The 22,634-nt window shown below is 39.7% G+C and overlaps 1 protein-coding gene across 1 annotated transcript; it reads right to left on the bottom strand.

The window, feature by feature from the left end:
* Positions 1-2,963: 2,963 nt before the first annotated feature.
* On the bottom strand, positions 2,964-4,492 carry LOC121979463 (heme oxygenase 1, chloroplastic-like). Its single transcript, XM_042531454.1, has 3 exons — positions 4,391-4,492; positions 3,972-4,170; positions 2,964-3,236 (listed from the first exon to the last, which is right to left on the bottom strand). Exons 1-3 carry the CDS (start codon positions 4,490-4,492, stop codon positions 2,965-2,967), a joined length of 573 nt encoding a protein of 190 aa, XP_042387388.1. The 3' UTR covers position 2,964.
* Positions 4,493-22,634: the final 18,142 nt, after the last annotated feature.

The following is a 22,634-nucleotide window of genomic DNA, read 5'->3' as shown; positions in this document are numbered from 1 at the left end:
TCCTAGCAATAATTCTAAGCTTCCAAAGTGTAAAAGGTTTCTCCGCCTTCAGAGAAGGAGACGTTTTCGAGTGCACCTTTCATCGCCCTGGATTAACAACTCTCTTGGTTGTAACCAGGTTAGCTTCTGAGTTCCTTTTTAGTTCTATTTCTTTACTTATGAGATTTAATTATTGCTATTGCACTTTTGAGTTGAAAATTCCGAGGAGAGTATAGTTTTTATTTTTCAGAAGCAATTCACCCCCTCTTGCCGGCCTCCGCTGCACCAACAATTGGTATCAGAGCCAGACCGCCTCAGAAGGACTAACCGTTGACTGAAGCACAACGATCAAGATGATGGCCGAAGCGAATATTCATCCCCCGAAGTTCGACAGAGACTTTGCGACGTGGAAACGTCGGATGGAGGTATTCTTTAAAATCGACTTCGATATTTTACTAATTATGAAATATGATTTTGAAGTTCCGAAAGACAAAGAAGAGCATTAGTGGAGCAAGAAGGAGCAGGTCGAGTTTTTTGCCAACGGAAAGACAGAATTCCACCTGCTGAGCGTGCTGCCACCACAAGAGGTAAGTCGAATCGGAAGCTACTCCTCTGCGAAAGACCTCTGGGAAAAATTCCTGGAGCTTCACGAAGGTACCTCGGAAGCTAAGCTAGCGAGGCGCAACATCCTCTGGACCCAGTTAACGAACCTTTGGATGAACCAAGGTGAGAAAGTAGTGCAATTCCAAGCAAGGATCAAAGAGCTGATCATGCAACTAACCAATCTTGGAGAAGAAGTAACGAACCGGGCTCAATCCGGTATGCGCTCAACGCCTTCCCCAGAACTCAAGAATGGGCGTCCTTAGTAGATGCGTACTACATCTCTAAGGACTTCGAGGTAACACTACAAGAAAAAAGCCTAACAACAACGGTTTTTAACTGTTGTCGTAGCCCATTTTGAACTGTTGTTAAAGGCCGTGTTGTTAAAAGGGGTCCCCAAAGACAACAGTTTTTAACCGTTGTCTTTGAAAGCAAAGACAACATTTTTTACAACAGTGAAAAACTATTGTCTTTTCCTTCAAAGACAACAGTTTTTCACTGTTGTCTTTGAGCGTTTATCTTTAATAACAGGGTCTTCAACAACAGTTTTAAACTATCTACAACAACGGTGAAAAACCGTTGTCTTTTTTAGAAAAAAAATAAAAAAAATTAATACACAATTTTCCAATATTATAAATCATTCAAAATACTAAATTTCAAAATAAAATTTAATATACAATTTTCTAACATTCAAAAATAATATCTAAACATTATGAAGAAATTTCATAAGCAACCAACAAAATTTCATAAGCAATCAACAAAATGATAACACTATTAAAACAAAGGTAGAACAATATAACACAAGATTTTCTACTTAGATGTCGGTGAAGAGGAGGGATTGCAGCTCCTAGTACTCCTTAATTTGTTAAAGTCTCTTCATTTTTTTAGCTTGTCGGCATTCTTCCCAATACTCTTGAAGACACCTATTCGAATAAAGATATATATTACAAATTAGCAACTAAACTGTACGTGTGATTCTAATTGCACTGCATAAATGTTACATAACCATAAAAATCATTTGATATAGTCATCTAATAGAAGTGCAAAAAGCGTTATCTACGTAACATAAATGGTAACCTCTTGAAACAATATGGTGGCTCTTAAATTTCTTATTAAGCAGAATTTTCATTCTATGTCACTGCATACAAAGCTTCTATTATAAATCATGCAAACATTATTTTTCCCAGTGATCAAGCAGCATTAATTCTAAAAGGTACAATCTAATGCAAACATTCCCACACACTCCATATGATGCTAAGGAGTAAGTCATACATTAAATTCTAAAAGGGACCATTAAAGGAAAGAATGCCTTAAATAAAAATGAATCCAGAAAGAGTAACAAAAATCAATGCAACATAATCTTAAAGAATAACATTATAGCAGGATAAAGATGCTAAAAAGAGTAGTAGATTGAAGAACAATCTATCATTGATCTAGACTTCTTTGGTCAAAAAGTATGCTACAATCCCAATTTAAGCATCATAGATGTATAATTCCATCAAAAGAACTAACTCGCTGTCCAAAAGTAAGTTAAAAAATGCATAAAATGATTTAGAGACCTAACAAAACCTAATCTTAATCTAATTAGAAAACTCTAATTAGCTCCACCCAACCTATTCATGAAAATCGAGACTTACTCAGTCTAAAACGCTAAATGTTATACAATTAGGTAACTAGCCATGAATCTAAAAGAGTAGATGAATTTCATAGATGGCATGATGGTGAAGTACAGACACAACTACAAATAAGCTGTCTGCAACCATAGTCAAGGGGTTATTTAAATGAGATTGTGTTACGTACTATGATTTGCAGCAAATACACAAGGCATGGCAAATTATGAATGCTGTTAGCCAAGACATACTACCCTTCTACAGATTCTAGGAGATAAAATAACAGATTGACCTGAGAAGAACAAGTTTTGTTGTTTATTGCTGTGAACCTGTCTATTTGAACGCTCATGCTGTGAATCTATCTATTTCTTAAATATTGAACATCCTCAATAATAACATATTTTAAAACTCTAAGTAGTTTTTATGCTCCTCTCATGATGCTCTTCATTGCGAGATTTTGGTTCCAAACTGGACAAAACTGTAATAATGTGAATAAAATGCTTACCAAGGGAAACAATTATGCTTCTTGTAAGAGCTAAACTGATTCTATGATATTACCTTTTCTGGATAGACTAAGTAGACAGATTCAGTGCCTTAAAAGTCATATGAAAAAATCACAGTATCAAGTGATAATGGAAGTGGCGAAGGGAGCAAACATCTTACTACCATATGTAAGAACGTATGAAGGAAAGCTAGATATAAAAGTAATGGTCACAAGCATTAGTGACATCGAGTGACCAAGGCAAGTCAACTTTTGCATAAGAGATGCAATTTTTCAGGAGGTCACAATCTGGAAAATGACATTTAGAGAAAAATTAAGTACCTTTTTGCCAATCATTCGCCCACCAGCACTATGAGCAAAGTATATATTGTAAAAGTGGCAGATGAAAGCTTGAGGATCCTTTTGAGATAGCTCCTCGAGATACTGGGAATAAGAAACACCAGGAGAAGAAGGCTCGGGAATGGTATGCCCTTGGTCCTTGAACCATTTTAGATCTTTAGCTAATTTTTCAGACCTTTCCAAGCTAGTACTCCTAAACTCAGCATCTACAATACAATGGTTATGTATATACTGAACTATGTTCCAAATACATAATACTAGTAAATTGCCACAATTTGCCTGTTCCTATAAATAAAATCAAATTTTCTTTAAAATATCATAGATAGTAGTTTATCTTATTATTTCATCATTAGATCCAAAAAGCAGCTACCATGCAAGCACAAGCGTGTTACTGATAGAAACTAACAAAACCAAACTATCAGTTAGAAAGCAACAAATGCCCTGTTTTATTCCAATTTCCTATCCTTATTTTGCAACTACTTTAGCATCCATCAACTACTAAATTTTAACATAATATAATTTGCAGGCGACGCAACCACAAGAGGTCACCCACTGCCTTCATTTGGTTTGGATTGGGATGGATTTTTTTGACAGTCCATACGGCTGAATTAATAAAAGAAAATTCAACTGATACATACAAACTTTATCCTATGTAGAAGTGTAGCTGAACCTTTCTTGTTGAGCCAAAGGATTTATAAAAATGATGGCTTGTATACTTGAAGCAAAATCTACGCAGCAGTAAATATAACAGCTTTGAACGGTCAACGAAAACTTTAGCTGATGATGTTCAATTATTATATCTCAAAAGCTAAATTTGTCTGATTTCCCAATTGAATAAATCGCTTATCAGAGTTTGTGCTTTCTGTCCTCGATTAAACGTACCAAAGCTTAACAAGTAGAGATAACTAAGGACTTCATCAAAGATGGAAACCAAAACTTACACCAGGGATAGGCGGCCTTCTGGATGATCGTTTCGAGGGTATCATAAACGATCTTGCTGTCGACTAGAAAACGGAGGTAGCCCTCGATGGACGGTTCCCACTTAGCGACGGGCGGCGATTTAGACTCCTTCTCGCCTTCCTTCGCCTGATCCTTGGTGTGCAGCTTCATAATTGAGAAAGGTAATAGAACTGCGAGTATCTGCCAGGAAGAAGAAGAAGAAGAAGAAGAAGAAGATAGTGTTACGCAATGAACAAAGCCGACAGACACTTTTAACCAGTTGAAAGAAACTAGACGCGTCGCACAGGAACAACCCAAAACGACACTGTGTTCATGTCTTCAATGGGTACATAAAATCTGTCATCATGTCTTGTGCCACAAACCGATGGAAAGGTTCGATGAGATTTAGACATCCATCTACTATCGCGAGGAGGATGAGGATGACCCAGTCATGCATGTGGAACCTTGCAAGTTTAGCCCCATGGGATCTCAATGATTGACCTCCTAACTGAATATCTGGCATTGTAACCTGATTGTGGTGGAGAAAAAGAACTTTTCAATATCGACAAACTGTAAAGAAACATGCACAAACAAGATTCTGAAATGAGAAAACATACAATCGATTCTGTAAAATAAACCTTTCTCTTGTGAAAGAAAGGATTCCCCAGATCAAATTTGAAAGAATAAAACCTTTATTGGTAAGATGAGAAATTACTGAAGAACTCGACAGCTGAAGTAGGATCAAGAAATTAAAATTACAAGAAAACAAACATGAAAGAGGAAGAAAACAAAGAGAAGCCTAAGAAGGTATATGATTGTTTTCCTTTGAAACTAAACGAGACGACACAACACTTGAACTACAATTCTAAGAAGGATCAGAAAAACATCAGAGGGGATTCTAAGAAAGCCAATAGAACTAAAAATTTAACAAAAAGAAAGCTTCTCACTGCTCTTCTCGGGTGTCAAAGAGAACTTGTTCGCCTCTGCAACCAACTTAATTATCACAGAACCAAGAGAGTCTCAAGAAGGAGGAGAAGTTTCCGAGTTGGTGAGCAGACACGGAGATTATTTTTGTTGCTCGTAGTTCTGTTTGTATCAGCTTGTTCCTTGCTTGAGCAACAAAAACAACACTTTTGTCTATGTCGTTGTTGCAAATAAAGGAAATAGTTTGTCGTACCTTTATCCATCATGTCATTTTGTGTCGATGATTCCAGTGGCAGAAGTGAGGAGGCACTAGTGAGGAGGCAGCGAAGATGGATGAAAGTCGAGGTGGCGAGGAGGAGGCGCTGGTGAGAAGGAGGCAACAAAGATGGCTGAAAGTCAAGGCGACGAGGAGGAGGCGGTGAAGATGGCTGAAAGTAGAGGCCACGAGGAGGAGGTGGCGAGGCCGAAAGTTGAGGCGACGAAGAGGGCGGCGAGGAAGGAGGCAGCGAAGAGGGTGGTGAGGAGGGAGGCGGCGAAGAGGGCGGTGAGGAGGGAGGCGGCGAAGAAGGCGGTGAAGAGGGTGGTGAGGAGGGAGGCGGCGAAGAGGGCGGTGAGGAGGAGGCGGCGAAGAGTAGGGTTTTGGGAAAGAGACAGAAAAAAATAAGGCGTAAACAACACTGACAGAAAAATGACGAAGGAGAAAAAGTGGCGAAAGAAAAAATAATCGCATTCAACAACATTTAATAGACAACGGTTTTTAAAAACCGTTGTCGTAATCTCAAAAAAGCGCACATAGACAACAGTTTTAAAAAAACTGTTGTCGTACCCTTTAAAAACCGTTGTCGTATCCCCAAAAAAACATAAATAGACAACAGTTTTTAAAAACCGTTGTCATAGGCCAAAAAAATTACTAAAAGACAACAGTTTTTGTTAAAACCGTTGTTAAAAGGCAAAAAGACAACGGTTTGGTATAAAACCGTTGTCGTTTGAGTGTTGTTGAATGACGTTTTTCTTGTAGTGTAAGTACTCTAGAAAATCTATTTTCAACTTTTGAACTTCACGAATCTCAAATTACAAAGCCCATTAGAGTAGAAAAGACAAGTCAGAACATTGCTTTGAAGGCAAGAGCAAACGGTTCTGACTCCGAAGTCTCGATTGACGAAAATGAGGTTGCATTAATGGTAAGACGATTTAATAAGTTTTTTAAATCTAACAAATTAGATCGCAGAAGCATGAGTGAAAAAGGAGAACGGTTCGTTACTGCAACTGCAACAAAGAAGGGTTCATCAAGGATGATTGTCCGAAATTAAAGAGCAAGCAGAAAGAAAAGGTCAAGTACAAGAAGCCAGAATCCTCCAAGCACAAGAACCTGAAGGCCACGTGGTCAGATTCGTCGTCTTCCGAACCAAACATCGAAGCCTTCTCGGGGTTAGCGCTAATGGCTAACCATTAGATAGAAGAAGAGTCTAGATCAGAGATGAGCATAGATGAAGGGGGAGGAACATCATCAGCAGAAAGTGACGATGAAGGGGGAGCGTCACCGAGTCAGGTAAGTCAGGTACGCAATCTAACCCCGACTCAGTCTTTTCTCTTTATTAAGTCTCTTTCTAAAGACCTATTCAAATTAGAAAAAGAAAATGTTGAATTGAAATTGAAATTAGTAAAAGCATGTCCACTTGAGATGTACGATAATCTAAAATCAGAAAATGATAATCTAAAATTAGAAATTTAAAATTTAAAAACTGATGCATGCTTAAATAGATTTCCAAAATCAAAAATAAAGTTATATGGAAAATTAAACTGGTATATAAGAAAACATCAGGGCCAACTTAGAAGAATACTTAAAGGATATGTACCCCCTAAGTTTTTGACCAACCCTGTAGGAAGGAACCTCTATTGGGTTCTGAAATCTGTGCTAAATTAATTTAATTAATTAAAAGCTTACAGTAAGAAAATTAAACTTTGAGTTTCTTTATGGAAGCTTTGTCTACGGAAGTGGTTGTTGCTCCAATAACCAAGAAGGCCTAGTGCCTCGCCACGACCTGGAAGCCGAAATATCGAAATAAAAATGTTTAATTAACTTTCTGATAAAAAAACATTAAAATTAGAATTAAATAATGCTTTGAAAAGTTTTTAAACATTTCCTTAGAAATTCATTTTTTTTAATATCTAGAAAAATGTCTCTTGAAAGTTTTACTTAGAATTTTTTAAAAAAACTCTAAAAAACAATTTTTTTGACTTAGAAATTATTTTGAAAAATTCAAATAAATCATTTTAGTTAGAATTCTTTTGTCACTTAGAAATTTTACTTAGAAATTTTTTATTTTTCTATTTTTGAAAATTCTATAAATTCAGCTTACTTAGACATTTTTTCATCTTAAATTAGAAATTTTTCTAACTTAAAAATTTTTGCTAAAATTTTTTTTCTGTTACCCCGTTTTTACTGTGATCAAAGGGGGAGAGAAAGATACAAGTTTAGAAAAGTACATGTTAAGGGGAGAATTTTTTTTTTTAAATTAAAAATATTTTTTCTTGTTAACTCTTAATTTAGTAGTTACAATTTTATTTATTTCAAACTGATGCTTAATATGTTAGTTTAGTAATTTTCTTTTAAAATTACTTTTCTATCTATTTTAACCCTAACTTGAACTTGGGTTGATGCACATCAAAAAGGAGGAGATTGTTGGTCCCCGTGGGTGTTTTGATGTGATCAATTAAGTTGGTTAGGTCCTGCTTTGTGTTTGATCCCTGTGGCTGAGTGTGTAGGAGCTTAGGAGCGCAGGAAGTCGAGCGGAAGATGCAGCTAGCGAGAAGGACAGCACGGGAAGGGAGCCGACGGGCTCGGTGCGTCCGAAGGACGAGAGAGCTGCAGAAGAGTACTCCGGTAGACGAGAAGAACGTGCGCGGCGTTCGAGGGATGAGAAGCCGGACGGAAGCCTGCTCGAGGAGAAGGCCGAAAATTGGGTTCGGGTGAGCCCTATTTCGGTTGGCCGAAATCACCCAATCGCATGGAGCTACGGAAGTCAAATCAAGGCGAAAGGATGTTGGAAATAGAGCTTAAGGCGCCTCAAGCCAGACTGGAGGCGCCTCCAACTTGGAGGCACCTCAATCTGCCTTGGAGGCGCCTCAAGCTTGAAGGTGCCTTCAGACTTGATGAAGGCACCTTCAACTGGTCAAAAGTGACCATTTGCGTTGCGGATAAAGTTTTATCCGGTGACCGAGCTGGAGACGCCTTGAACCTTGTTGGAGGTGCCTTAGACCCTCGGGATAGACTTTCCAGGAGCTATATAAAGGCCCCTGGAGCTAGGAAATGAAAAACAACTCAAGCAATCAACTGTGTAGTCTTTCCTACCAATATTTCTAAGCTTCCAAAGTGTAAAAGGTTTCTCCGCCTTCAGAGAAGGAGACGTTTTCGAGTGCATTTTTCATCGCCCTAGATTAACAACCCTCTTGGTTGTAACTAGGTTAACTTCTGAGTTCCTTTTCAGTTCTGTTTCTTTACTTCTGAGATTTAATTATTGCTATTGCACTTTTGAGTTGAAAATTCCGAGGAGGGTATAGTTTTTATTTTTCAGAAGCAATTCACCCCTCCTCTTACCGGCCTCCGCTGCACCAACAGATCATTGACACCGAAGCAAGAAGAGGCTTCTACTTCCGGGTCAAGTGAAGAAGAAGAGGATGAGGCAACCTCCACAAGTCAAGCGAAATCAATTGGAGGATCGAGTGCCATCCCTACACGTGAAGGTATAATTAGTTCAATTAAAAATAAAAATCATATTATATATTTTGAGTGTAGGGAACATGGTCACTACAAGAGTAAGTACCCTAAATTGGCCAAGAAGAAGGGACAAGTGGCACCAACGCCCAAGGAGACCACCCCCACAACAAAGAAGAGCAAGGAGCACATTGTGTGATTTTCTTGCAACCAAAAAGAGATTACCGGAGCCAATGTCCAAAGGGGAAGGAATCGGTCAAGCCTAAAGGAGGAAGCACAAGTCAAGGGGTAGCTTTCAAGGTAAAACCCAAGGTATCATTTATTGAGCCAATTCCTTTAAATCATGGTAAAAAGCATGCTAGTTCTAATTTATATCGTTTTAATGCTATTTACCATAAAAATAGGAGGCATGATAGTGTTAAAGGAAAATATGTAGCTTTTCATGCCAAGACTACCTCACTTAAGGTTAGGAAGGTAGATAAACTAGGCAAGAATACTAAGGACCTTAGTTATAAGCCTAGAAATAGAAATGCTCAAGGATTTAATGATAAACCAAAATCTAGGGATTTATAGAAAGAAAATCAAGTATTGAGGTCAAGGCTTGACAAAATTGAAAAGACCTTAAAGAAAATGGAAAATATTATTAAGGGTCAAAATGAGCATAACCTAGGGAGAGTTAGACAAGAGCCATCCAATGGTTATAGAGGTTTGGAATACAAACCCATAGCCAAGAAGGATTTTCCTTCATACCATAGGGTTCTATATAGTTATGGAACCAACCCTAAGTCTATCGGTCAAGTCAAAAATACAAGAGAAGTTATCCCTAGGAGTATTTTTACCAAGACCAACGTGACTAAGACTTCTAAGAAGTTCAAGAAAGTCACTAAGAAGGTCACAAGGGAAGCAATCCCTAGAGTTGACCTAGAGTAAGTGACCAAGGCTCCTAAGAAGCCTAAAAGGTCATTAGGAAGGTAACTAGGAAAGTTATCCCTAGTGAGTACCTAGAGCATCCAAGAAGCACCAATAGATTTTGGGTTCTGAGGAGCATATTCTCTACACCCTAGATGGGTTTAGAGAGTGTCAACTCTAAATAGGTAGGGTGGTTAACTCAACCTTGATAAAGTTGACACTTGGAGGCATTTTCAAGGTTTTTGTTAACCTTTGAAAATGAAGAAGATAAATTGTTTACTCTTTGGAAGAGTAAAATATGCTAAAAATTTGAGGAATTACACTTAATTTAAATTGGCACAACTAACCAAGAGTAAAAGAAATGCGAAGTTGGGTTTTGACATTTTCTTGTGAAAATATGGGCAATCTAGGATTAGATTTTAATTTAGCTAAGGATTAAGGATACTTAGGTAGAATATCTAGGTATATTTTATTTATACTAAATTGCCATGCTTTGTTTTCCTATCATATGCCATGACATCATATTTTGCATTCATATTTATTATAAAAAATATAAAAATATCGTGTCATGTCATACATACATCAAGTAGCATTAGTATATTTTCTTTTAAAAATTGTTTCTTTTTGATGTATGTCATAACTCATCATGCATTATTTTAATTTTCTTATAATTAAGGACAATGATATTTACTAACAAGTGACATCTTAGGTGGATGCTCATATTTCTAAAATGGTTAGATGGATATGCATGATCCCTAGTTTAGGGCAAAACCAAAATCTACATCTCATAAAGACTATAAGGTGACTTGTATGTATTTTAGTGAACATTAGATACAAGTGAGATGCTAGAATGGTTAACAAGACTCAAGATGTTGATTTAGTGCATCTAGTTGAATTTTGACTTCATCAAAGCACATAGTTATGTGTACTCCAATCATTGGGAAAGTTAATGTACAAGCCATGTGCATTGAACCCAAAGAACATGGTTGGAAATTGGTTTTGAAAATCATTTTAAATATACTTTAAAAAACCTTGGTGAAGGCTATCTTTTGATAGTAATTATCATTGAAAAGTTAGACACAAACTTGGAAGAAACATTGAAGTATTTACAAGTTTCTAATTTTGTGTCAATCTTTGAAAATAGGAAGTATTTTCTTAGAAAACTATTTTTCCTTGATAGTATATACCCTAAATAATGTCTACAATAATTTTCATGATTTTTAGAATTTTATAGAATTTTTAGGGTATTTCTAAATTTTGATTGAAATTCGATTTTAGAAATTCATAAACCCAATCAATCAGGCGATCGATTGGTCAAGCTCAATCGATCAGTCGATCAATTGTGAAGAGTGTTCTCGTGAGTACAAGCTTGCTGAATTGATCAGCCGATTGATTCACTCGAGTCTGGATCAATCAGTGGATCGATTCAAGCACTTCCTCCACGAACAGAAGCTTGCGGAATCGATCGGGAGATCGATTGAAACAAGTTCAATCCATTGAGTCCCAACCCAATCGATTGAAAGGCTGATTTTGGCTGGGAAAGTCTGATTTCAGCACTTTAAGCCATTTTTAACCTCTTTAACCACTCCTAACTCCTTCGAATATATTTATATACATTTAAGGGTAGTTTTCATGATGAAAACAAGGAGAAATGGTTAAGGACCACTAGATTGAAGTTTAGGTTGAGATTTAATTTCAATATTTGATTTTTGAACCTCAAAACTTCTAATTTTGGGTTTCCTAAAGGTTTAGGGATTCCAAGTCATTGTTGGTTCAATGATAGAAGTTTGAAGCATATTTTTAGGGGGAGCTACTCTTTAAAAACATGGAAATATTTTTCTGAAACCATAGATGGTGGTAAAACCTTCGTTTTGTAAAATGCTCAAGGTTAAGCATGGGGAAACAATGGTAGATCGGATATCTTCATTATTGGAAAGAAGAATGCTCTAGGAGGAGCATTGGCTACAATGAAGGGTATGGGACCTTCATGTAGGATCGTAGACGTGCTAGAGGAGGGGGGGGGAGTGAATAGCACGCGTTGCTTTTTCACTCGTTTCAGAAAACATACAGAATACGTAGCGGAGTAAATATTGAAAAGACAAGCAATGCTAACAAGCTTTCTTTTACTTGGTTCAGAGCCTGTGGCGACTCCTACTCCAAGGCCCGCAATCGTTGATCACTTTCGTTGGGCAATCATTATAGATTTGGAAATTGAGTACAAGTACAAATATGTAGCTTAAAAGTATTGCTCAAAATTAAACTTGTTCCCAACAACTTGGAGAAATAGAACTTCTAGCTTGATCGTCGTCGGAGCAGCATTTAGACGTTTTCAGAGTGCGCGCAAGAGCTCAAGTTGTTATTCAAAAATTGTTGTCAAAGCACCTGGTCGAGCCCTTCTTTTATAGCCGATCTTGATCTGATCCAAATCCCCTGATCTCGGGATCAGGTTTGACCCACCGTCGATCGGTCGACCGATCCTCCTAATCGGTCGACCGATCCCGCCTAAATCAGTCCACCTTCAGGTTCTTCTGCTCGGATATACTTTCTTTGTTCGGTCGACTGATCCCTCCGTTCGATTGACCGATCCCCAACACATCTGGTATGATCAACTCGGCTCAGCCACACCATCGCTTATCCCTAGTTCGGTCGACCGATCCAGAGGTTCGGTTGACCGATCCCTCGATCGAACCCAGTCCACTCGCTGAAACTCTGCTATGTTTGCTTGGAGGTTCGGTCGACCGATTGGTTCGGTCAACCAATCCAGGCTGAACATCAACCTTCAGAATCATTAGTCTTCTTGCAAAATAGAGTTAGATAAATATATGAATTGAATTAATGACTTGACGGCCTTCGGACTATCCGGTTCTAACTTTAGATTTCCTCCAGAAACCCTAGGTTGAACCGACGCCTACTATTCCCTCACAGGAGAACGTGTTCTCACCTACTCCTTTCAGGAGAAGTTACCTTTTGCTCAGCGCTCGATGCTTCCGGTCTTCATGCTAGACGCCCGCTCCATGACCCGCCCAGACTTTCAGTCAGCCCGCGACCACTAGGATTTCAATATAGAGTCGTCGACTCTAGGATTTTGCCTGAAGCACTCGACCCGCCAAAACTTTCCACCGAGAGTTACCACCCCCTAGGACCTAGGGTTACCACCTCCTAGGGTTTTTCACCTGACTAACCGTAGCTAGGACTTTTCCTCGCCTAGGGTTACCACCCCTAGGACCTAGGGTTACCGCCCCCTAGGGTTTTCCATCTGCTTAACCACAGCTAGGACTTTTGCCTAAGATAACTTAGAACTTTCCTACAAGCTCAATCAACCTTGTTAGATAACAAGACAACTTAACTTTGGACCCTTTGATATAATCAAAACCCAGGTTCAATCGTCGGATGTTTCCCGCACCAACACTTCATTATTGGAAAGCATAATGCTCAAGGGTGAGCATTGGATACAATAAAGGGTATGAGACCTTCATTGTTGAAATTGTTAATGCTCAAGTGTGAGCATTGAAGATAATGAAGGGTATGAGACCTTCATTGTAGTGTTGTGAACAATATGTGAGGTTGTGAACAACGTTGAGTAACTCTTCAGGGGGGGAGTTTTTTATGTGTGCCAATAGAAGAAGAATATAGAGTTTAAGTTAGGCATTCATTATCCAAAGGGAGAGTTTTCCCTCTAGAAAAGAAAGAGAATGAAGAAAACCCTCATGCAAGCATTGGCATGAAGAAGAAGTTGAGGCTATGGGATTAGCCTAACTAAAACGTATTGTCAAATATCAAAAAGAGGGAGATTGTTGGTGCAATATCCCTAAGTCAAAGTTGACCTGGTTGACTAAACTTGAGTTGGCTCAAGCTTGAGTCTTGATATTTGGATTTCGATATTTGACAATACATGAAGATTGCAGATGCAATCGTTCGATTGGGGAGATTGTTGATACAATTCCCCTCTGGTCAAGGACTGACTAGTTAGATATGAAGAGTCAAGTAGGTCAAAGGGTTGACTAGATACTTGACTGGGAAAATCCTAACTAGAGGTTAGGCAGGTGAAAGTCCTGGTGAGTAAAGCCAGGCAGTTGGTGTTAGTTAAATCCCTAGAGCCAATCATTCGATGATTGTATTATGGACTTATCGTATCATATTTATATAAATAAAGGCATGTGTTTTGGTTATTATACTTACTTGTATTGGTGCCAAATAAACTAAGTATAATAGCGTCCTTGAGTAGACGGTTCTCACCTATATCAATCGGTTAGTTGAACCGATAGTGAGATGATATAGGGAACACTACTCTTAATCATTCCTAGTCGAGTATTAACATTCAGGGACAATGTTAATGCAATAAGACTAGCATGTAGGTCAACTCGATGACTTGATCTCACAAGTCATGGATATGGAGATATCAAGTTGACACATGGGTATGCATTGGAGAATGTATACTGAATGACCCGCCATGAGAAAGTATCATGGATCGTTATATGAGTGTCATATACTTTCTCATGTGGCTATTAGTATGACTACTAGTCCTTAGACCTGAAGTCACCATGGATCCCTACATAAGGAGTTATGTACTTTGGTTTCGTCAAACGTCACCCGTAACTGGGTGGACTATAAAGGCGATTACTGGGTATGTAACAAATTATGCAGAGGGATGTGAGTGATGTAGATGGGATCTATCCCTCCTATATGATGGGAGCGACATCGATATTCTTGATAGAGTGAGACCACGAAGTGCATGGCCATGCCCAAATGAGTCAATATGAGATATTGAGCTCATTTGATTTAGTGAGTCTACTTGGAGTTCAAGATTTAGATTGATTAGAGGATGACACGGTCTATGCCTCACATTGATCAATCTAGATGTCTAGGATAGAAGGACACTTGTCATATTTTGTGAGAAGTCACAATTAGTAGTCACAAGGTGATGTTGGATCTCAACATTCTTGTAACATTGGGTAGTAATGATGTGTTGCTAGATACCGCTCATTACTTATGCTCCTACATGGGTTTAGGGGCATTGCCAACGTTACAAGAACCTATAGGGTCACACACTAAGGATAATTAGATGGAGATTAGGTTCATATGATGAACCAAGAGGATTAGATTCATTTGATGAATCAAATTGGATTAAGAGTAATTCTAATTGGGCTAATTGAGTTGGACTCAAGTTGATTCATGTGTTCAATGAGTTTAATTTAGATTATGACTCATTGAATCAATTTAATTAAATGAATTAGATTCATTATATTAAAATGGCTTGAATTAAATGGTTGGATTAGATCAACCATGAGAGAGATTAAGTCAAGTTTGACTTGGCCTGGGAGGAAGATGAAGAGTCAAGTTTGACTTGACTTTATGCCACCTCATTGGTGAGTTGGCATTGAGTGGGCCAATAATGATGTTCCACATCATCATGGTTGCTTAAGTGGGATGCCACCTCATGGGAGTTACCAAGAGTTGTGACTCTTGGCATTCCATGGGAGTTACTTATGCTCTTAATGTGGCCGGCCACATGAATGGGTTGAATAAGTTTCATTTTGGGAATTATTCTCATTCATTCCATCTTCTTCTTCCTTGCTCCATTTTTCTTCTCTCCCTCTCCTACCTTGGCCGAACACCATAGGTGCTAGCACACCTTGTTTGGTCCTTCTCCATCTAGTGTGTTCGTGTGGATACGTGTAGAGGATTGTCTACGTTGACAATCTTGAGATCCGGCAAGCCGTTGGACAAGCGGGATACGAAAAGGGCACGCATTGAAGGTATAAAAGGTTTCCCCTTTGTAGATCTACTGTAGATCGAAGTTTTGAAACTCATACTCATATTTTTTGAAAGATTTTTCTTTGCACGGATCCGGTGGCTGGGGCTTTCGGAGTTTTCGCGGCCCGAAAAACCCAACAGTGGTATCAGAGCCACGTGCAAAGACTTGTACGAGTTTATTTTTTATTTTTATGAAAAATATAGATTCTGTGATTTTCTGTAAATTAGGTTTTTTATAGTTTTTATGGGTAATTTTCTCGTAGAAGCGAAGCACAAGTGTTTCGGCACTTGTAGGCTTGCGCTACCGGGAAGATTTTTCCAAAACGGCTTGGTTTTGCCCCAAATCCTTTTGGGACAATGGGCTGAGGCGCTGTAGGATCGCTAAGGAACCCTTGCGATGGTTAGATCGCGGGTAGGGGCGCTGCCCCTGGCCCCGCAAGGGGATTCATTCCGCGATTGCGCCCGAAAATCGCTAAACGGGACCGCCGGAAATTTTTACTCGTAAAAATTGGTATTAAAATTTCAGAAAATTATAGAAAATACATAATTTAGAATTATGTATAATTTGTGATAGTCATGGCCCAAAAGACCCAATTGGATTGGAATAAATGTGTTGTAATTCATAATACGGCCTGCGTGCCGTGATGTGATGTGCGTGTTGTATTTTTATTTTTCGCGACCTGCGCGTCATGCCTTTATTTTTATTCTTGTTGTAAATTAGTTTCGACTCGAATGTAACTCGAGTTTCAAAATTGTAATGTACAAAATTGGAGCTGTGGAAGGTCCACACGAGACAGAGTTACGAGGAGGGCGTGAGCACACAAGGTGGTCAAAGGGAGAAGCTTGAGAAGCTGTTGACCTTAGGTTGACCATCCGATCTTCTCATTGGCTTGAGAAGATTGTAGTAGGGCCATGACTAAATCACAAATTAATTTAATTAATTGCTTGTGTATATGTGATGCATGATTAAGTAATTAATTAGTGTCTAACGATTAGATTAGATCTAAGTCGTGCACATGATGCACCCCACGATTAGATTAGATCTATATCGAGTATATGATACGCATCATCGTTTAGATTAGATCTAAATCATGTCAACTCTAATGTCTACCGTGTCGTGATACCTATCACTACCTCGATCACATGTGTTGTTGAATCTGCCAAAACAGAGCAACACATATTATCTTGGTAGGGTACGGAGGGACAATCTTGGTCCCGCTTATCAACGCATGGGCGAATACAAACTCAATTAGATTGAGTATTCCTAGTTAACTCGGTTGGATCGAGTACAACTATAGGCAATCTTCCAATGGTTGGAAAGATAGGACATAAATCACATTTATATTAATTCTTGGGTGTATTAGCGAAAGCTAACTCAAGTTTTAATATAACTGCGGATAATGATCCTATAAACAAGAGTTGCATAGAGATGTAATTGATAAATCGTTACCTACCGATCATACTAAGTCTTGGGCGTATTAGCCAAAGCTAACTCAAGGGTTAGTATGATGTGGATCTTGTCCCACATGAATTATAGAATTCAGTGGGAGCATCATTTAGTTAAAGACCTAATTAAATGATTTAAAGAAAATGATATTTATTTTCTGTATTTTTCTGTTGTAGATAAACCATGACGTCGAATACGAACACCTTCTCTCTGCGTTCTGTCCTTGAGAAGGACAATCTCAACGGAGCAAATTTCCTGGACTGGTACAGGAACTTGAGAATAGTTCTCACTCAGGAACGTAAACTGTACGTTCTGGAGCAGCCCATTCCGGAGGCTCCTCCTGCCAATGCCCCGCGAGTTGACAAAGATGCTTACAAGAAGTATCAAGATGACGCATTAGATGTGTCCTGTCTAATGCTCGCGACCATGAACTCTGAGCTTCAGAAGCAACACGAGTTAATAGGCGCTTACGATATGGTTGAACATCTTCATCAACTGTATCAAGGACAAGCGAGGCATGAGAGATTTGAGATCTCAAGGGCACTGTTTCAGTGCAAGATGTCAGATGGGGCTCCCGTAGGCCTATATGTACTCAAAATGATTGGGTACATAGAAAACCTACAGAGGTTGGGATTCCCACATGGCCAAGAGCTGGCCACTGACCTGATCTTGCAATCCTTGCCGGATAGCTATAGTTAGTTCGTTCAACTACAATATAAACGAAATTGACAAGTCACTGCCCGAGCTGCTTAGCATGTTAAGAACTGCTGAGCTGAACCTTAAGAAGGCAAAGCCCCACTCTGTTCTGATGGTTCAGAAACACAAGGGCAAGGGCAAGCCCAAAGGCAAAGGAAAGTCCCAAGCCAAGGGCAAAGGCAAGGCACTGAAGCCTAAAGGAGGGGTCGCCAAGGATGCTACCTGCTTCCACTGCGGTCAGACCGGGCACTGGAAGAGGAACTGCAAGGTGTACCTGGAAGATCTTAAGAAGAAGCGAAGTGAGACTTCCACTTCAGGTATATATGTTATAGAAGTCAATCTATCTATTTCTTCATCATGGGTATTAGTTACCGGATGTGCATCTCACATTTGTACTAATGTGCAGGCGCTGAGAAATAGCAAGGCATTGACGAAGGGCGAGGTGGACCTACGCGTAGGCAATGGAGTACGGGTTGCTGCTGTTGCTGTAGGGACTTATCATCTATCTCTGCCCTCTGGGCTTGTATTAGAATTAGATGAATGTTGTTATGTGCCTGCATTAACTAAGAACATAATTTCAGTTTCTTGTTTGGACAAGAAAGGTTTCTCTTTTATTATAAAGGACAAATGTTGTTCTGTTTATTTAAAAGATATGTTCTATTGTAGTGCACCTCTGATGAACGGACTCTACATTCTAGATCTTGAAAGCCCTATCTATAACATAAATACCAAGAGGTTCAAGTCAAATGACCTGAACCAAACCTATCTCTGGCACTGTCGCTTAGGTCATATAAATGACAAGCGCTTATCCCAGCTCCATAAGGATGGTTTGCTGGACTCATTTGATTTTGAATCTTATGAGACGTGCGAGTCATGCCTACTAGGCAAGATGACCAAGACTCCCTTTAGTGGGCACAGCGAAAGAGCGACTGATTTGTTAGGACTCATACATAGTGATGTATGTGGCCCTTTCAATGTCGCTGCTAGAGGCGGTTATAGGTACTTCATCACATTTACTGATGACTTCAGTAGATATGGTTATGTGTACTTGATGACACATAAGTCAGAATCCTTTGAAAAGTTCAAAGAATTCAAGAATGAAGTACATAACCAGCTTGGCAAGAGTATTAAGATACTTCGATCAGATCGAGGTAGAGAATACCTTAGCCATGAGTTTCGTGACTACCTAGCTGAGTGTGGGATTCTATCCCAACTCACTCCTCCTGGAACACCACAGTGGAATGGTGTATCCGAAAGGAGGAATCGTACTCTATTAGATATGGTACGATCTATGATGAGTCACACAGATCTTCCGACATACCTTTGGGGCTATGCTCTAGACACGGTAGCTTTTATACTCAACCGAGTTTCATCCAAGGCCGTGATAAAGACACCATATAGGATATCGACTGTGAGAGATGCCCAGGTGTCTTTCATGAGGATTTGGGGTTGTGAGGCTTACGTTCGACGTCAAGTCTCAGACAAGTTAGGACTCAAATCTGACAAGTGCTATTTTATTGGATATCCCAAGGAAACTAAGGGATATTACTTCTACATTCCCAGTCAGCATAAGGTAGTTGTGGCAAAGACTGGGGTCTTTCTAGAAAGGGACTTTGTTTCTAGAAAGACTAGTGGGAGCACGTTCGATCTTGAAGAAGTTCAAGATGCGAACAATAGCACTGAAGCCTCGATGGAAGTTGAACTGGAACCACAAAGTGTTGTGGATGATGTTGTTCCACAAGGAGTTGAGGAACAACAACCAGTTCAAGTAGACATACCTCTTCCCAGGTCTGATAGGATACGTCATCAGCCTGAGAGATACTCATTTCTCTTGTCTGACCATGATGACGTTGTGCTCATAGATGATGAGCCTACTACCTATCAAGAAGCTGTGATGAGACCAGATTCCGAGAAATGGCTAGAGGCCATGAGATCCGAAATGGAATCCATGTACACCAACCAAGTATGGACTTTGGTTGATCCACCTGAAGGGGTAAAACCCATTGGGTGTAAGTGGGTCTTTAAGAGAAAGACTGACATGGATAGACTTATCTATAAGGGTCGCTTGGTAGCTAAAGGTTTCAAGCAGATTCATGGTATTGACTATGATGAAACCTTTTCTCCAGTAGCGATGTTTAAGTCCATTCGGATCATGCTTGCCATTGCAGCATACCATGACTATGAGATATGGCAGATGGATGTCAAAATCACGTTTTTGAATGGAAACCTGCTCGAGGATGTGTACATGATACAACCTGAGGGTTTTGTAGATCCACAGCATACTAGCAGAGTATGCAAGCTGCATAGGTCCATTTATGGACTAAAGCAAGCTTCTCGGAGCTGGAATCTTCGATTTGATGATGCAATCAAACAGTTTGGTTTCTTCAAGAACGAAGATGAGCCTTGTGTCTACAAGAAGGTTGTAGGGGATATAGTTGTCTTCCTCATTTTGTATGTGGATGACATACTACTCATTGGGAAGGACATCCCTATGCTTCATTCTGTCAAGACCTGGCTAGGGAGTTGCTTCACAATGAAGGACTTAGGTGAGGCATCCCACATTCTAGGGATACAGATCTATAGAGATAGATCTAAGAGATTGCTTGGCCTAAGTCAGAGCACATATATTGACAAGATACTCCTTCGGTTTGCCATGCAGAACTCCAAGATGTTGGTGCAGTAAGCATCCGACGATCGAACCTCAGTTTTGATAATGGCAAAGGGATTCAAAGTTAAGATTCCTTGTTATCTAACGTGGTTAAATAAGGTTTTAGGAAAGTCCTAACTGTGGTTAGGCAGGGGAAAATCCTAAGGGGGGTAACCTTAGGTCCTAGGGGGTGGTAACCCTAGGTGAATGAAAATCCTAAGGGGGGTAACCTTAGGTCCTAGAGGGCGGTAACCCTAGGTGAAGGAAAATCCTAAGGAGGGGCAACCTTAGTTCATAGGGGGTGGTAACCCTAGGTGGAGGAAAACCCTAAGGGGACGCAACCGTAGGTCCTAGGGGGCGGTAACCCTAGGTGGAGGAAAACCCTAAGAGGCGGCAACCTTAGGTCCTAGGGGGCGGTAACCCTAGGCAGAAAGTCCAGTCGGTCTGGAGGACCGGACTGACATCAGGTAAATCTCCTAAGTGGAGTAGGTGAGGACGCGTTCCCCGCAGAGGGAACAGTAGGCGTCGGGTCGACCTAGGGTTTCCGGTTGGAAACCCGAAGTCAGACTCGGATAGTCCGAAGACTGTCATTATCATTTCTATTATGCTTTATGTGCTAACTTTGTGCTGCAGGGTATATTTGGGATTAATGTATCTTGCAGGGACCAAAGTGCAAAGATTAACCTCGGATGAACAATGTCCGAGGCGCCTCCATGGAGCTTGGAGGTGCTCGGGTGCAAAACCTGAGCTGGCTGCGAAGCAAGCTTCAAGGCGCCTTGGAGAGGTTGAAGGCGCCTTGAACAAGTTGATGAAGGCACCTTGGAGAGGTTGAAGGTGCCTTGAACAAGATAAAGTTCGACCAGGTCAGTTCTGATCCACACGGGTGACGCGGCCAGCCTGGAGGCGCCTTTGAGGGGTTTAAGGTGCCTTGAACACCCTTTATAAGAGGGGTTCGAGCAGCAGCAAAAGACAACGAAAGAAAAAGCTTCCTCGTGCTGTGTTCTGCTCAAGTATTGCTTCCGAAGTGCTGCTGCAACATTCCGACGACCCGGAGCTCAGATTTTTCTACCACTGTTGTCGGTATAACTTTAATTACAGTTACATTTGTAATTAGTTTGTAATAATTATATGAGTTTATAGTTGTTGCCCACAGAAAGCGATCAAGGATTGCGAGCCTTCGAGTAGGAGGCAATCTAGGCTCCGAACGAAGTAAACGACTGTGTTCTTGTGTGTTTGTTTTTTTATTCCGCTACTTTAATTACTCGACGAACGTTTTACGATTCCGATAAACGAACGAAATAGCCACGAGCGCTATTCACCCCCCCCCTCTAGCACATCTCGATCCAACAATTGGTATCAGAGCGGGGTCGCTTCGAATAGGTGAAACCACCATTCGAGCATTTCTTTTGTGGCTTTTTCGTCTATTTAGGCTAAAAAAACTGAGGTTTCATCTTTTTTTCCCTCCAAAACTGTTTTCAAAAAATTCAGTTTCATCTTTTCACAATTGATTGGGATTAACGAAATATCGCATTTAGAAAATTTTGAAATAATATTTTTTATATTATTTTAATAATATTATTTTATTATTTTTTTTTCAAAATTTGTAAATTGCTATTTCTATCTTTATTCTGCACTACTAATCCAAGACCAAGTCTTGGAACAAGTTTTTTTTTGTTTATATTGCGTGCTAGGTTTTTAAATGGCCTATGAAGATGGATACAACACCGCAAGCCTACCACTCTTGTCCAACGATAATTTTGGTTACTGGAAAGACCAGATGGAGCACCAACTGAAAACCCAAGTAGAGACATGGACCATAGTCCAGATTGGACTCATCCTCCCAAATGAAGAAGGTGTATCCATCACCTATGACAAGTGGGATGCACAAACGATAAGAAACTTCGAGACAAATGCAAAGGCAACATGTATTCTCCTAGGCGGACTATCAAATTCAGATCTTGATCGAGTCAGAAGGTTCGACACTGCTAAAGAGCTTTAGGAGAAACTACTCAAACTTCATGAGATTCCTTCAGAGTCAAAAATTGAACAAGACTGCGAACCCAAATACGAATCTCCAGAGTCAACCTCCGAACCAGACTCAGAAGAATCAGATCAGACCGATTTCATAGCACTAATGGCCAGAGAGGAAATTGTTGAATCTGAGTCTGAACTCGAGGTGGCAATAGTCAAGGGGGAGGATCCTGTCATGAATTTGAGAGGTAAGATTGTAAATTCAAAATGCAAATGTCACATAACTTGTTTTAAGTGTAGGGAGAGAGGACACTATAAAAACGAGTGGCATACTCATAAGACTCGGCCGGTACAATCGAAGAAGAAGGAGAAAATGATCAAAAAGGGGAAGGAACAAATTAAATGCTCCAAATGCAAACAAATGGGTCACTACAAAAGACAATGCCCAGAAAGAAGACCCAAGAATCCAGAGGAAGAAATCAAGGTTAGTACATTTACATTATATGAAAATCCAATTTATGCAACACATGATTGCACTAATTTAACTAATCCTGCTTGCACTAGTATAGATTTCTCTTCAAAATTAGATATGCATGCTAATA

Source organism: Zingiber officinale, chromosome 5A (genome assembly GCF_018446385.1).
Source record: "Zingiber officinale cultivar Zhangliang chromosome 5A, Zo_v1.1, whole genome shotgun sequence".
Lineage (NCBI taxonomy): Eukaryota > Viridiplantae > Streptophyta > Magnoliopsida > Zingiberales > Zingiberaceae > Zingiber > Zingiber officinale.
This window is presented reverse-complemented; position numbering and strand designations above follow the sequence as displayed.

Coding starts and splice junctions, on each gene's coding strand:
- LOC121979463 (XM_042531454.1), bottom strand. CDS start 4,492: ATGCCAGATATTCAGTTAGGAGGTCAATCATTGAGATCCCATGGGGCT. Junction 4,171..4,390: donor TCCTCATCCTCCTCGCGATA/GTAGATGGATGT, acceptor TCTTCCTGGCAG/ATACTCGCAGTTCTATTACC. Junction 3,237..3,971: donor GAAGGCCGCCTATCCCTGGT/GTAAGTTTTGGT, acceptor ATTGTATTGTAG/ATGCTGAGTTTAGGAGTACT.